General features: G+C 53.3%; 6 protein-coding genes across 7 annotated transcripts; 1 reads left to right on the top strand and 5 right to left on the bottom strand.

Moving 5' to 3' along the window:
* Positions 1–138: 138 nt before the first annotated feature.
* Positions 139–11,904, top strand: LOC111067857 (ATP-dependent helicase brm). The gene is made up of 7 exons (XM_022357182.2): positions 139–222; positions 490–863; positions 925–1,019; positions 6,698–8,044; positions 8,102–9,800; positions 9,860–10,651; positions 10,716–11,904. The coding sequence occupies exons 2-7, from the start codon at positions 590–592 to the stop codon at positions 11,579–11,581; spliced, it is 5,073 nt and encodes a 1,690-aa protein (XP_022212874.2). The 5' UTR covers positions 139–222; positions 490–589; the 3' UTR covers positions 11,582–11,904.
* LOC111067861 (inositol monophosphatase 2) lies at positions 1,198–2,312 on the bottom strand. Its single transcript, XM_022357189.2, has 2 exons — positions 1,562–2,312; positions 1,198–1,507 (listed from the first exon to the last, which is right to left on the bottom strand). The coding sequence occupies exons 1-2, from the start codon at positions 2,152–2,154 to the stop codon at positions 1,225–1,227; spliced, it is 876 nt and encodes a 291-aa protein (XP_022212881.2). The 5' UTR covers positions 2,155–2,312; the 3' UTR covers positions 1,198–1,224.
* On the bottom strand, positions 2,638–3,718 carry LOC111067860 (inositol monophosphatase ttx-7). The gene is made up of 3 exons (XM_022357188.2): positions 3,190–3,718; positions 3,022–3,125; positions 2,638–2,960 (listed from the first exon to the last, which is right to left on the bottom strand). The coding sequence occupies exons 1-3, from the start codon at positions 3,709–3,711 to the stop codon at positions 2,690–2,692; spliced, it is 897 nt and encodes a 298-aa protein (XP_022212880.2). The 5' UTR covers positions 3,712–3,718; the 3' UTR covers positions 2,638–2,689.
* On the bottom strand, positions 3,771–5,042 carry LOC111067858 (inositol monophosphatase 2). The gene is made up of 2 exons (XM_022357185.2): positions 4,523–5,042; positions 3,771–4,254 (listed from the first exon to the last, which is right to left on the bottom strand). Exons 1-2 carry the CDS (start codon positions 5,003–5,005, stop codon positions 3,880–3,882), a joined length of 858 nt encoding a protein of 285 aa, XP_022212877.1. The 5' UTR covers positions 5,006–5,042; the 3' UTR covers positions 3,771–3,879.
* LOC111067863 (inositol monophosphatase 1) lies at positions 5,417–6,524 on the bottom strand. The gene is made up of 2 exons (XM_022357190.2): positions 5,819–6,524; positions 5,417–5,751 (listed from the first exon to the last, which is right to left on the bottom strand). The coding sequence occupies exons 1-2, from the start codon at positions 6,400–6,402 to the stop codon at positions 5,475–5,477; spliced, it is 861 nt and encodes a 286-aa protein (XP_022212882.2). The 5' UTR covers positions 6,403–6,524; the 3' UTR covers positions 5,417–5,474.
* LOC111067859 (SPRY domain-containing SOCS box protein 3) lies at positions 11,820–13,559 on the bottom strand. 2 transcript variants are annotated; one of them, XM_022357187.2, is made up of 4 exons: positions 13,368–13,559; positions 13,036–13,294; positions 12,143–12,704; positions 11,820–12,072 (listed from the first exon to the last, which is right to left on the bottom strand). In XM_022357187.2, the coding sequence occupies exons 1-4, from the start codon at positions 13,412–13,414 to the stop codon at positions 11,915–11,917; spliced, it is 1,026 nt and encodes a 341-aa protein (XP_022212879.2). In that variant the 5' UTR covers positions 13,415–13,559; the 3' UTR covers positions 11,820–11,914. The 2 variants fall into 2 exon arrangements, with proteins under 2 accessions (XP_022212879.2, XP_022212878.1); XM_022357186.2 differs by having other exon boundaries at positions 13,036–13,554.
* Between the last annotated feature and the right edge of the window lie 131 nt (positions 13,560–13,690).

Here is a 13,690-nt window from a genome sequence, read left to right as displayed (position 1 = left end):
CGATTTGTTTACAAATGTGTCTTCGTATTTTATAGCCGCCAATCCAAACATATCAAAAGCGCAACGACTGTAGCTCGATACTATCATGATAGTCGCAAAACCGTCGATAGTAGAGGCCATCAGTAAAATATCGATACTATCGATAGTGCCCTCGATGGTTTGACACTTCTAGTCCGCCATTGTCGCGTCTGTCAAGAAAAAAAAAACCTTATTTTCAAATAGGTAATAGGTAATATTATTATGCCAGAATATTGCTATTCGGTGCTAAATGTAGTGTATTCGAAGTGGCTCACAAGTTATACCATCGAATCGGGGCATATGTGGCCAACTCTACCATTTGTGCAGAGTCAAACACAGACTGCGCAAAAAGTGTGACAAAAAGCGAGTCGAGTGAAAAACAATGCTGCGATTAGATATCCCTTTACAAAAGATATTTATATTTGTTTTTAAACAATGCAATGTGCAATAACAACGCAAATGTACGTTTAGCTTACACTTTTAGGTGTCGGTGCACCAGCTAGTTTTGTAACATATTCGGCGCCTTCGCACTACCCCCGCACACCGCACAGGAGACCGACCCGAAGTGAAAATGGCCTCGCCCTCGCCGGCGAACAGTCCCATGCCGCCACCGCAGGCGCCCAGCCCGATGGCACCGCCCTCCCAGAGTCCAGCCCCCTCGCCACATAGTCCGTACCCGCACCAGCAGCCGGGGCCGCCGCAAGGGCCACCCCCTGGAGCACCGCCCCACATGCAAGGGCCCCCGCCACCGGGCCACCCAGCTGCCTACGGACATCCGATGCAGCATGGACCACCGGGACAGGGACCACCTCCACATCATATGCCGCCACATCATCAGGGAATGAGTATGTTCTTGATATGCTCCCCTCTCCACATCTATAGTCCATCACGCATAATCATTTGCAGTTTTCTCAAAAGGTCCGCACATGGGAATGCAGATGCCGCCGACGGGACCGAATATGTCGCCCATTGGATATCAGACACACGGAATGCCTCCAAATGTAAGTTGCATACACGCTCCTCCCCCGGCATGTACTATGTGGCGCCAAAATTATTGTATTGTTTATTATCACCAAAAAACGCCGGCGATCTCCGAAAGCTTCACACATCAGCGAGCTTTCAATTGATATCGAAGCGACCTTTAAGCTTTTCAATTTCGACCGGTCTTTTTGCAAACAATTTATTGTGGAATGTGTGATGCTTAAATTACTTTTTAACTGCCACACCCCCCACAGACTCCTCCCGGTCGGCCTTGCGCAACAGATCTTCGATTTCCTTGCGCAACGTCTCTGTGCCCGCACAGATAAGATCGGGCTTCATGATATCGAAAGGTCCGCCAAAGGGATGCGTGACCACGCCCCCAGCCTCACTCACTAGCAGGGAACCAGCAGCACAGTCCCAGGGATACATGTCCTCAATGTAGAATGCATCCAGATTACCAGCGGCCACCATGCACAGCTCATCCACCACACAGGAGTAGGCCAGCAAGCTAGAGGAAAAGGATACATATATAGAGAAACAGATAGTGGGGTCTTCCACTCACCGTCTGGCATTCAGTCCCACGTGGTAGATCCGTTTGATATGCTTGTTGGCCACCGAGTGGACATGCAGCAGGGACACTTCATAGGCGACATTGGCATCCTTGATGCTCTCGCAGCTGCTCACACGGATGGGCTTGCCATTGCAGAAGGCGCCCTGTCCCAGCTTCGTTGTGAAGATCTTCTTCTGGGCAGGATTGTTAATGACACCCAGCACGATCCGTTTGTTGATGGACAAACCAATGGAGACACAGACATGGGGAATTTGTTTAATGAAATTCGATGTGCCGTCGATGGGATCTATGATCCAGGTGGGGGCATCTGTCAGCTCCTTGGACACATTATTGTTCTTTGCCGTTTCCTCCTCGCCAATGAACTTGTGGTCCGGATAGCTGGCCAGTATCTGCTCCATCAGAAAATCTTCGATTTTGTTATCGTAGTCGGTGACCACATCGTAAAAGTCTCCCTTAATGGAGACATTCTTGCTGGTACGCTCGTAGCCCTCCATCAGAATCTCACCCGCCTTAACGGCCAGTGGATAGATGAAGTTGTACAGCTCCTCCACAACATCCGATTGCCCTCCTACTGCCGATGACATTTTCTATGTATTCAAGTACTCCTAAACGAGACGAGGCGAGGCGAGGCGGTGCTTCGTCGCTCAGCTTGCGTTGCCAACTAATCAGATATTCACGCCACAAAGCGATAGGCCTGGCTGGCTGGTGCTGCTCCGGCATCTGACATTGTGTGGGGAGGAGCTTTGATTATATTTAGTAGACACAATTGTCTCTGTTCTCCTCCCAGCTTTGATTGTTTGCTGCTCCGTTGGCTGCATTGAGTTTTATGATAGCCCGAAGCTTGTACTCAAAATTGGCATATCACCTGTGCCTGTGCCTGTGCCAGTGCCAGTCACTGTTTTATCTCAATTTGTTTGATGTACGTACTTACGTACACAAAAGTACAATTTTTATCTCACAGACAGTTGTAAAACCAGTTTTTATCAGACCCCCCTCACCCTTCCGTCTTTGCCGTGAATGATCTATTCAAACCGGAGGTTACTCGCATTTATGGAACAGTAGAGAGAGAGAGAGGCAAAAGTCAGGCCCATATTGTGGGTCCATTTTATTGTGGTATGCTCATTGGAACGTATATTCTGTAATCCGATCGGCCTCCTCTATCAACTGGATCACATCTCTGGCCAACTCTTCGGTGCAAGCGCAGACACAGTCCGGTTGCATCACCTCGAATTTACCGCCACTGGTGTGGTAGATTCTGCCACCCGCCTCGGTGAGGATTATTGCACCAGCGGCCAGATCCCAGGGCTTTAGATTCTCCACATGATAGGCATCACAGCGTCCGGTGGCTATATAGCAGAGCGTCAGAGCTGCGCTGCCAAAACTTCGAGTGCTGATTGATGGAATATTGGCCAAATAAAATAATGGATCAGTTTAGAAGATCAGAGACTTACGCAGTGGCATTCGATGCCAGCTTGCACAGACGCTTCACGTTCTGGTCCCGCCCCTTGGCCACAACGATTAGAGACATTTCATAGCCCACAATAGCCTGTTGGATCTGCAAACGAGAAGGTAGAAAAACGCCAATCAGAATGACTCTCTCTTATCGCTAAAACACTAACCGTGACTACGCTGGAGGCTACGCTGATGGGATGATCATTCAAGAAGGCTCCCTGACCCTTCCACGCGGAATACAATTCATTTGTCGCCGGATTATAGATGATGCCCACCACCAGCTCCTTGTTGATCGCCAGGCCCACGGAGATGCAGCAGTGGGGGATTCTGCGCACGAAATTGTTCGTACCATCAATGGGATCTATGATCCAGGTGGGGGCATCTGTTAGCTCTGCTTGGGGATCCAGGGATCCTGCCAGCGCCTCTTCGCCAATAATGTGGGACTCGGGGAAGGCCTTGAGCAGTCCAGCCGTGAGAGTGGCCTCGATCTGTTGGTCGTAGACGGTGACCAGGTCATAGAAGGCTGATTTCACCTCGTAATCAGTTTTGGGCTTCAGGAAACCCTCCAGAAACAGGGGACCACATTGTTTGACCAGATCCAGGGACACTTTATAGTATTCCTGCAGTTTTTTTTCACTGATTTGGTGCTTACTCATGGTTCCACCGCGCACTACTATTTTTGTTTCCATCAAAACAGCTGGCTAAGCTTTTAAGGGAGCTTTTTCCCAGAAATAATTCCAGTCTAAAATGGGAATGAATATTTTATATTTGTTTGAATGTTTACTCTAATCTCTGCTCTCGCTCTTTAAAGGAGTCTACATTTGTATTACAAAAGATATATACTGGTCTCTGGCTGTTCACTTGAATGTGTAGCCCGTTATCTGATTGGCCTCCTCGATAAGGCTAATCACATTCTTGGCCAACTCCTCCGTGGAGGCGCACACGCAATCCGGCTTCATCACATCGAATTTCCCGCCATTCGTATGGCAAACTGTGCCCCCGGCTTCCGTAAGGATAATGGCACCCGCAGCTATGTCCCAGGGCTTCAGATCCTCCACATGGTAGGCGTCACATTGCCCGGTGGCCACATAGCACAGGGTCAGGGCTGCACTGCCGAAGCACCGCGTTCCAGTGGCATTGGAGGCCAGCTTGTACAGACGCTTCACGTTCTTGTCCCTCACGGCGGCAGCGTGAATCAAAGAGATCTCGTACGCAATCACAGCTTGATTGATCTACAGGGGGAGAGAGAGAGAGAGGATAAAAGAGGGAAAGAGTTGAGGCAGAGCTTTTTGAATATGAGAGAACAGAACGACGCTAACGAATGCTAATGGTCGGTCTCTCTCTTGTGTGCGAGTACAACTAAATCAAGGTCGAGCGAGCGAGGGAGGGAGGTAGTGGAGTGGAGTGCATGCACAGTTACTTTGTGACTTTCGTTTATCTTGTTTGTGGCTCTTGCTATTCCCGTCGCGTCCCGTCACCATTATATAAGCTTTGTCTCACCGTCGTCACTTTGGATGTGCTTATGGGCTGGCCATTGAGGAAGGCGCCATGGCCCTTCCAGGCGGAGAACAGCTCATTTGCCGGCGGATTGTAGATGATGCCCACCACCAGCTCCTTGTTGATGGCCAGGCCCACGGAGATGCAACAGTGTGGGATTCTGTGTATGAAATTTGTGGTACCATCGATGGGATCTATGATCCAGGTGGGCTTGTCCGTCAGCTCCGCCTGCCGCTGCGAGGCCGCCGACTCCTCCTCGCCAATGATGAGGGATTCGGGAAAGGCTGCCACCAGTCCCTCGGTCAGAATATCCTCAATCTGCTTGTCGTAGACGGTGACCAAATCGTAAAAGTCCGTCTTGACCTTGAAGTCGGTCTTTGCCTTCTGGTAGCCCTCCTGCATGAGGGGTCCGCACTTTAGCACCAATTTGAGGGCCACATCGTAATACTCCTTGAGCCTGGACTCGCTGACGGGGGGGCTACTCATTGTGGTGGCGGCGGCTGCTGGCTTTCGACTAGCTAAAATGTGTGGGCGCAAAGAAACAGCTGTAAACTGTAAAGCTTTTCTGCAAGCTTTTTGCCATTCATTAGAACTTTGAACTTTTGCCAAGCGAAGAAGAGAGGAGGAGAGAAGCAGCGATAAGCGATAGAGTTACTCTGCATGTGGTGTGGGGGTGGGGTGTGGGTATGCATCTAGCTGTAAATGGATTGTGGAGAACAAACAAAAGATATGAATTAAATTAAGCTGCTGCAGATTAGCATAGAGCAAACAGTTTTTAGGTGCCGTCAATGTTATATCTTGCATCCTTCAGTGCATGCCAAAAGACATATCAGATTATTATCTCTGCAGAGAAGATGGATGAAAAGTGATAAGCAAAAGATAATGAGAGAATCTAGATTCTAGAGCGATGATTGGCCACATTTTGCATAATTTATTACTTTTTATACAATGACATTTATTCACTATCGCCCCCCACATGCCTCTCCTGATCCGCCTTGCGTATGAGCTGCTCAATCTCCGCGCGCAGGGACTCGGTGCCGGCGCATATAAGATCTGGTTTCATGATCTGAAAGGGTCCACCATATGGATGGGTTACCACACCGCCAGCCTCACGAATAAGCAAATAGCCGGCGGCACAGTCCCACGGGAACATGTCCTCGATGTGAAAAGCGTCCAGATTGCCGGCAGCGACCATGCACAGGGAATCCACCACAGCCGAGTATGCCAGAAGGCTGGAAAATGCACAGCATAAAGGTTAACGAAAAGGAAGATCTGTTAGGATTTGTGTGACTTGTTTACCGCCTGGCATGTGAACCCACGTGGTAGATGCGCTTGATGTGCTTCTTCCGGATCTTTGGGGCGTGCAGCAGACACACTTCGTAGGCGACATTGGCATCATTCAGATGCTCGCAGCTGCTCACACGGATCGGCTTGCCATTGCAGAAGGCGCCCTGCCCCAGCTTGGCGGTGTAGAGCTTCCTCTGGGCAGGATTGTTGACCACTCCCAGCACAATCTGTTTGCGGATGGACAGGCCAATGGAGACGGAGACATGGGGTATTTGTTTGATGAAATTCGATGTGCCATCGATGGGGTCTATGATCCAGGTGGGGGCATCCGTTAGCGCCTTGGTCACATTGTTGTTCTTGTGCGTGTCCTCCTCCCCGATGAACTTGTGATCCGGATAGCTGGCCAGTATCTGCTCCATGAGAAACTCCTCTATCTGATTGTCATAGGCGGTCACTACGTTGTAGAAGTCCCCGTCCTTGAGGGCCACTGCCTTGCCCGCATTCTCATAGCCCTCGAGGAGTATTTCGCCCGCTCGCACTGCCAGCGGATGGATGAAGTTGTAGAGCTCCTCAATTAACTCCGTGCTGGCCGACATCTCTTATGTTTCTCTCTCTCTCTCTTATCTGAATTGTTTGTCTGCGAGATTGCGCTTTGTTCTGGTTCTGTTCCGACTTGGCTTCGAGTGAATCAGGCACTGGGAAGCAGCCAGCAGTCGGCAACCAGCGGCAGTCGAACGGGTTTTGGTCTGACTGAAGCTTTTTTTTTCCATTATTTTGTTTGCTTTTGAATGGAACTTTCATATGAAGTGGATTGGGTACAGGAAAAGCTCTAATGGATGAACACCCCCTTTTGGATGGCTAATCACTGACCTCTCATCCTGTTTCTTTCAGGCACCTGGCACACAACCCTGCATTGTATCTCCTGGTGGACCGCCTGGCGGACCACCGCCGCCAGAGCGTTCCAGCCAGGAGAATCTGCACGCGTTGCAGCGAGCAATCGATTCGATGGAGGAGAAGGGACTGCAGGAGGATCCGCGCTACTCGCAGCTGCTGGCCATGCGGGCCACCTCGAAGCATCAGCATTTGAATGGCAATCAGGTCAATCTGTTGCGCACACAGATCACCGCCTACCGGCTGTTGGCGCGGAATAAGCCCATATCTATGCAGATGCAGCAGGCGCTGCAGGCGGCCCAGCAGCAACCACCGCCAGGGCCACCGATCGGACCGCCAGGAACGCCCGGAGGACCACCGCCAGGGCCACAGCAGCAGCAACAGCAGCATCCTGGCCAACCGCCAGTGCCACCTCAGCAGCAGCAGCAGCAACAGCAGCAGCAGCAACAGCAGCAGCAGCAGCCGCCACCGGTGACTGGAACGCCGCCGCAATGCTCCACGCCGCCTGCCACTAGCCCGTACGGGCAGCCAGTGCCCGGCCAGAAAATGCAGGCGGCTCCTCCACTGCCGCATATGCAACAGGGCCAGCCACTGCCGCCACAACCTCCGGTGGTGGGAGGACCACCGCCCCAGCAGCCGCCTCCTCCGCAACAGCCGCCACCGCAGCAGCAGCAGCAGCAGCCACCGCCCGAGCAACTGCAGCATCAGCTGCCAAACGGAGGCAAGCCACTGGCCATGGGACCAGCTGGCGGCCAGCCGCTAATTCCCCCCTCCGCGATGCAACAGCAGCAGCAGCAGCCACAGGTGAGGAGTGCTCCGCCTGGCATGCCACCCGGTGCACAGGTGCCTCAGCCAGGAGGGCCACCACGGCCCGGAGCCCCGCCCGGCCAGCATCAGCCGATGCCCAAGCCCAATCGAGTGACGACCGTGGCCAAGCCGGTGGGTCTGGATCCCATCACGTTGCTGCAGGAGCGGGAGAACCGCATTGCGGCCAGAATCTCGCTGCGGATGCAGGAGCTGCAGCGTCTGCCCGCCACCATGTCCGAGGATTTGCGCATTCAGGCGGCCATCGAGCTGAGAGCCCTGCGGGTGCTCAACTTCCAGCGGCAACTGCGCATGGAGTTCGTGCAGTGCACCAGGCGCGACACCACCCTGGAGACGGCGCTCAACATCAAGTTCTACAAGCGGACCAAGCGGCAGGGTCTGCGGGAGGCGCGCGCCACCGAGAAGCTGGAAAAGCAACAGAAACTGGAGGCCGAGCGAAAGCGCAGGCAGAAGCATCTGGAGTTCTTGGCTGCGGTGCTTCAGCACGGCAAGGATCTGAGGGAGTTCCACAGGAACAATAAGGTGAGTGGCGAGACAGGAGAAGGGCCATTCAATCCTTTCCCTAATTCATAATTGCAGGCTCAGCTGGCGAGGATGAACAAGTCGGTGATGAATTACCATGCGAATGCCGAGCGCGAGCAGAAGAAGGAGCAGGAGCGCATCGAGAAGGAGCGCATGCGCCGTCTGATGGCCGAGGACGAGGAGGGCTACCGCAAGCTGATCGATCAGAAGAAGGACAAGCGACTGGCCTTCCTGCTCTCGCAGACGGACGAGTACATCTGCAATCTCACGCAGATGGTGAAGCAGCACAAGGACGATCAGATGAAGAAGAAGGAGGAGGAGTGCAAACGCCTGCAGCTCTACAAGAAGGAGCTGCTGATGAGCGGCGAGTACATTGGCATCGATGAGAGCAGCATTGTGGCCGATATGCGGGTGAATGTGATCGAGCCGTGCACGGGCAAGAAGCTGACTGGCGATGATGCCCCCATGCTGAAGCATTTGTACCGCTGGCTCAGCATGCATCCCGGCTGGGACTGGATAGACGACGATGATGATGGCAGCGGCATTGGCATTGGCGGCTCCATGGGTACCATCAACGAAGACCACAAGCCCAATTTGGAGGAGCAGCCGCCACAGTCAGCCGAAGATGTCACCGACAAGTCGGCGGCGCCACCGCAGCCGGGCGATGACGGTCCCAAGGATCTGATGACGCAGGCCAAGGTGGAGGACGACGAATACAAGACGGAGGAGCAGACCTACTACAGCATTGCCCACACCATACACGAGAAGGTGTACGAGCAGTCGCCCATCATGGTGAACGGCCAGCTGAAGGAGTACCAGATCAAGGGTCTCGAGTGGCTCGTCTCGCTCTACAACAACAACCTGAACGGCATCCTGGCCGATGAGATGGGCCTGGGCAAGACCATCCAGACGATTTCCCTAGTGACCTATCTGATGGACCGCAAGAAGGTCATGGGTCCTTTCCTGATCATCGTGCCGCTGTCCACGCTGCCCAATTGGGTGCTCGAGTTCGAGAAGTGGGCGCCCGCCGTCAGCGTGGTCAGTTACAAGGGCAGCCCTCAGGGACGCAGGCTGCTGCAGAACCAGATGCGGGCCACCAAGTTCAATGTGCTGCTAACGACATACGAGTACGTGATCAAGGACAAGGCGGTGCTGGCGAAGATCCAGTGGAAGTACATGATCATCGACGAGGGACATCGCATGAAGAACCACCACTGCAAGCTCACCCAGGTGCTGAACACCCACTACATTGCCCCGTATCGGCTGCTGCTCACGGGCACACCGCTCCAGAACAAACTGCCCGAATTGTGGGCCCTGCTCAATTTCCTGTTGCCCTCCATCTTCAAGTCGTGCTCCACCTTTGAGCAGTGGTTCAATGCCCCCTTCGCCACCACCGGCGAGAAGGTTGAGCTGAACGAGGAGGAGACCATTCTGATCATTCGACGCCTGCACAAGGTGCTGCGCCCCTTCCTGTTGCGTCGCCTCAAGAAGGAGGTGGAACACCAGCTGCCCGACAAGGTCGAGTACATCATCAAGTGCGACATGTCGGCGCTGCAGCGTGTGCTCTACAAGCACATGCAGAGCAAGGGCGTCCTGCTCACCGACGGCTCCGAGAAGGGCAAGCACGGCAAGGGCGGTGCCAAGGCCCTGATGAACACCATTGTCCAGCTGCGAAAGCTGTGCAATCACCCGTTTATGTTCCAGGCCATCGAGGAGAAGTATTGCGACCACACCGGTGGCCATGGCGTCGTCTCAGGTAAGTCTCGGGGAATCTGCAAAGCTGGCCTAGCCCATTTTAATGCTGTTGATCTTTAGGTCCGGATCTGTATCGCGTGTCGGGAAAATTCGAGCTGCTCGATCGCATCCTACCAAAGCTGAAGTTCACCAACCACAGGGTGCTGCTCTTCTGTCAGATGACCCAGTGCATGACCATCATCGAGGACTATCTCAGCTGGCGCCAGTTTGGCTATCTGCGCCTGGACGGCACCACCAAGGCGGAGGATCGTGGCGAGCTGCTGCGCAAATTCAATGCCAAGGGATCGGACATCTTTGTCTTCTTGCTGTCGACACGCGCCGGTGGCCTGGGTCTTAATTTGCAGACCGCCGACACGGTGGTGATCTTCGATTCCGATTGGAATCCCCATCAGGATCTGCAGGCCCAGGATCGTGCCCATCGCATTGGGCAGCGCAATGAGGTGCGTGTGCTGCGCCTGATGACGGTCAATTCGGTGGAGGAGCGCATCCTGGCCGCGGCCCGGTACAAGCTGAACATGGACGAGAAGGTCATTCAGGCGGGCATGTTCGATCAGAAGTCGACGGGCAGCGAGCGGCAGCAGTTCCTCCAGACGATCCTGCATCAGGACGACAACGAGGAGGAGGAGGAGAACGAGGTGCCCGACGACGAGATGATCAACATGATGATTGCCCGCAGCGAGGAGGAGATCGAGATCTTCAAGCGCATGGATGTCGATCGCAAGAAGGAGGACGATGAAATCCATCCGGGCAGGGAACGTCTCATCGACGAGTCCGAGCTGCCCGACTGGCTGACCAAGGACGATGAGGAAGTGGAACGCTTCCACTATCAGTACGACGAGGACACCATTCTCGGTAAGCATTTCTTTGGGTCCCCTTTCAAGGGAAATTCCCTGAACGACGCTTTTTAAATTTTTAGGTCGCGGCTCGCGCCAACGCAAGGAAGTGGACTACACGGACAGTCTCACCGAGAAGGAGTGGCTGAAGGCCATCGACGAGGGTGCCGAATTCGAGGAGGAGGAGGAAGAGGACGATTCCAAGCGCAAGCGTCGCAAGCGCAAGAACCGCAAGGAGGAATCCGACGACGATTCACTCATTCTCAAGCGTCGCCGACGCCAGAATCTGGACAAGCGCGCCAAGAAGCAGATGCACAAGATCATGAATGCCGTCATCAAGGTCACCCAAGATGGACGCACACTCTCGGAGCCCTTCATGAAGCTGCCGTCGCGGCAGCGGCTGCCCGACTATTACGATATCATCAAGCGGCCAGTGGACATTAAGAAGATCCTGCAGCGCATCGAGGACTGCAAGTACGCGGATCTCAATGAGCTGGAGAAGGACTTTATGCAGCTGTGCCAGAATGCCCAGATCTACAACGAGGAGGCCTCGCTCATCTACCTGGACTCGATTGCTCTGCAGAAGATCTTTGTGGGCGCCAGGCAAAAGGTGTCGGCAGCCGCCGATGCTGCTGCCATTGCCTCCGGTGACAACACGGGCGAGGCGCACGGCAACGGAGGTGGTGGCGGTGGCTCCGACAATTCGGACAACGATGACGATGATGGTGGGGACGATGGCTCCGACGATGAGGAGATTGCCACCACATCGGCGGCGGCAGTCAAAATGAAGCTGAAACTGAACAAATCTCTGGCCAGTGCCCCCTCGACGCCCACACAGCCATCGACGAACGTGAGCAGCGGTGCGGCCACCACATCCAAGAAGCAAACACGTCGCAAGCGGGCGAAGAAGTACACCATATCGGACGATGATGACGATGACATGGACTAGCTGCCGCTGGGTCTGATCTTCAAGCGTTCAAGCGTGGTTCAATCGTTCGATGTCAGCAATTTTTAATTTAGTTTTTAGTTTCGCTTCCGACCCGCACATAATATGGATGCGGGAACTGGTAGAGGGAAGCTTGACTCTACCAATTTTCACATCCATCTTTACCTCCATCCATCTATCTATCTATCTATCTATCCTAGTGTAAGTGTAAGCACACCCCCCCAGGCGTTCAGTTTAAGTCTCCTTTTGTCGCGATTCATTTCATTCTCAATCAGCAGTACTATACATACTATACATATAATAATTACTATAAATAAATGCATAACTAACATATTTCTAGAGCAAGTAATGGAAGTATTCGTCGCACAGATCGTGGACAGAGGTGGCACCAGTGCCGGCACCGCTCTCCTCATCGCCGCTGTCATTACGCCGCACTGGAATCTTGTGGGCATTGGCATACAAGTCCTCCTCATCAATGTTTGCATCGTCAGTTTCTGTAAATGGAAATGGACGTAGATGATTGAGTGAGCAGCTGCTCAGTGGAGTGGAAACGTCACCGCTTACCTCTGTACTTGTGCTTGCGACCGAGACGTAGCTTGGAACTGGACAGCACCGCCTCATCGCCCAGATCCAGCTCGTTCTCCTGCGATCTGCGCGAATACCGCACTGGCGGAGCCAGGAACCAGTAGGAGCGCAGTATGCCCTTCAGTCCTGGCATCTGTCGCAGCTCAGAGAGGATCTGCGGCTGCTTGGACAGAGCTTGAAAGGATCGCAACTGCAGCGTGACCGGCTGCGAGGTGCAGTTAATCAGCCTTATCACCGACTTGGCTGCCGTCGAGCAGACCATGGGATATATGTGGACATCCGGATCCATGGGCACATTGGTGTAGGCCACTCCCAGTGCCCGCCGATTCAGATAGAACTCGAGATGGCCACGCGTTCGATCGAGCTGGACACCGATCAGACAGCCCTGGGAGAACTTTTGGCCGTAGGGCAGCTGCTCGCCGCAATGCTGCACCTTGCCCGAGTAGGAGAAGCCCCAGGACTGGGCATTGGTGCCCAAAGCAGAGACAAAGTGAAACTTGAATTGCCCCAGATTAACGTTCTCCGTGCCTATGCCGAACATCTATGGGAGAAGTGGGAATGGGGTTTTGAGCACTGAGTATTGTTTACATTGAACTTTTGTGCTGCTTATCAGCTTCATAGTTGGGCTGTGGGCTGTCTAGAGATTTCCTCATATGCACTCTTCCTTCATGTCTTATCTTATCAACGCCCTGCCCTGTAATCTGTAATCCTCAGAATGGTGGAGTGGAGTGAGTGAACAACAGAACCCAGCGTGTGGCTGGGTTCTATTTTGAGGCCTTCCTATCAGCGACTTTGACTGACATTCATCTACGCGAGCCGGCCAGCCCAACTAGTTGCCAAGCCAGGGGATCTGATCTGGATCTAAGACTCACCACATCTGTTCCGGCCAGCGCTGTGATGACGCGAATCTCCCAGAAGTGCACCATTCCGGGCTTTAGGGGTTGATCGCCGCGTACTATCGCCGTACCCTGGCTAAAGGTGGGATGAAACACGATGTCCCGGTCACTGATGAGGGCGTCCGACTCCTCTGATGGATGCCACCTCCAAGGGCGGCTATTGCCATCGATATCCTCGCCGCAGCGACACTTGACCAGGTCAGGTATAAGACCCTTGTGGCTCGTCACCTCGATGCTGTTGGGAAAGATGCAGTCGCAAAAGCCGTTCGTACACAAATCCTCCGGACGGTCGGACAACGGCAACATACTCGGTTATTTTATTGATATTGTTTCTGATATTTATGGCACCACTCATGCATTACACGCGTGCGCTTCGTTCTCGAACTGTCTTTCCAGTCTAACCAGCTCGGAGCTATATATATGCTTTTTCTCCCCGTCCGGCCTATATATTGTAAGTGTACAAACAATGAGCTGTAAAATTGTCTTTTGTTTACATTTTTGAGTCAGCTGACGAAATGCGTTAAACATATCGACAGTTGCCTATCGGGACCGTGTGTGAACTGAGAGAGCAGCTGACACCCAGCTCAGGAATATATACTTTACAATTCTTCCTGAAGTGAATGGTGCAAGA

This window comes from Drosophila obscura, unplaced genomic scaffold, assembly GCF_018151105.1.
Source record: "Drosophila obscura isolate BZ-5 IFL unplaced genomic scaffold, ASM1815110v1 contig_181, whole genome shotgun sequence".
Taxonomy (NCBI): Eukaryota; Metazoa; Arthropoda; class Insecta; order Diptera; family Drosophilidae; genus Drosophila; species Drosophila obscura.
The sequence above is the reverse complement of the archived record's forward strand: the minus strand, read 5'-3'. Positions and strand labels throughout refer to the sequence as shown.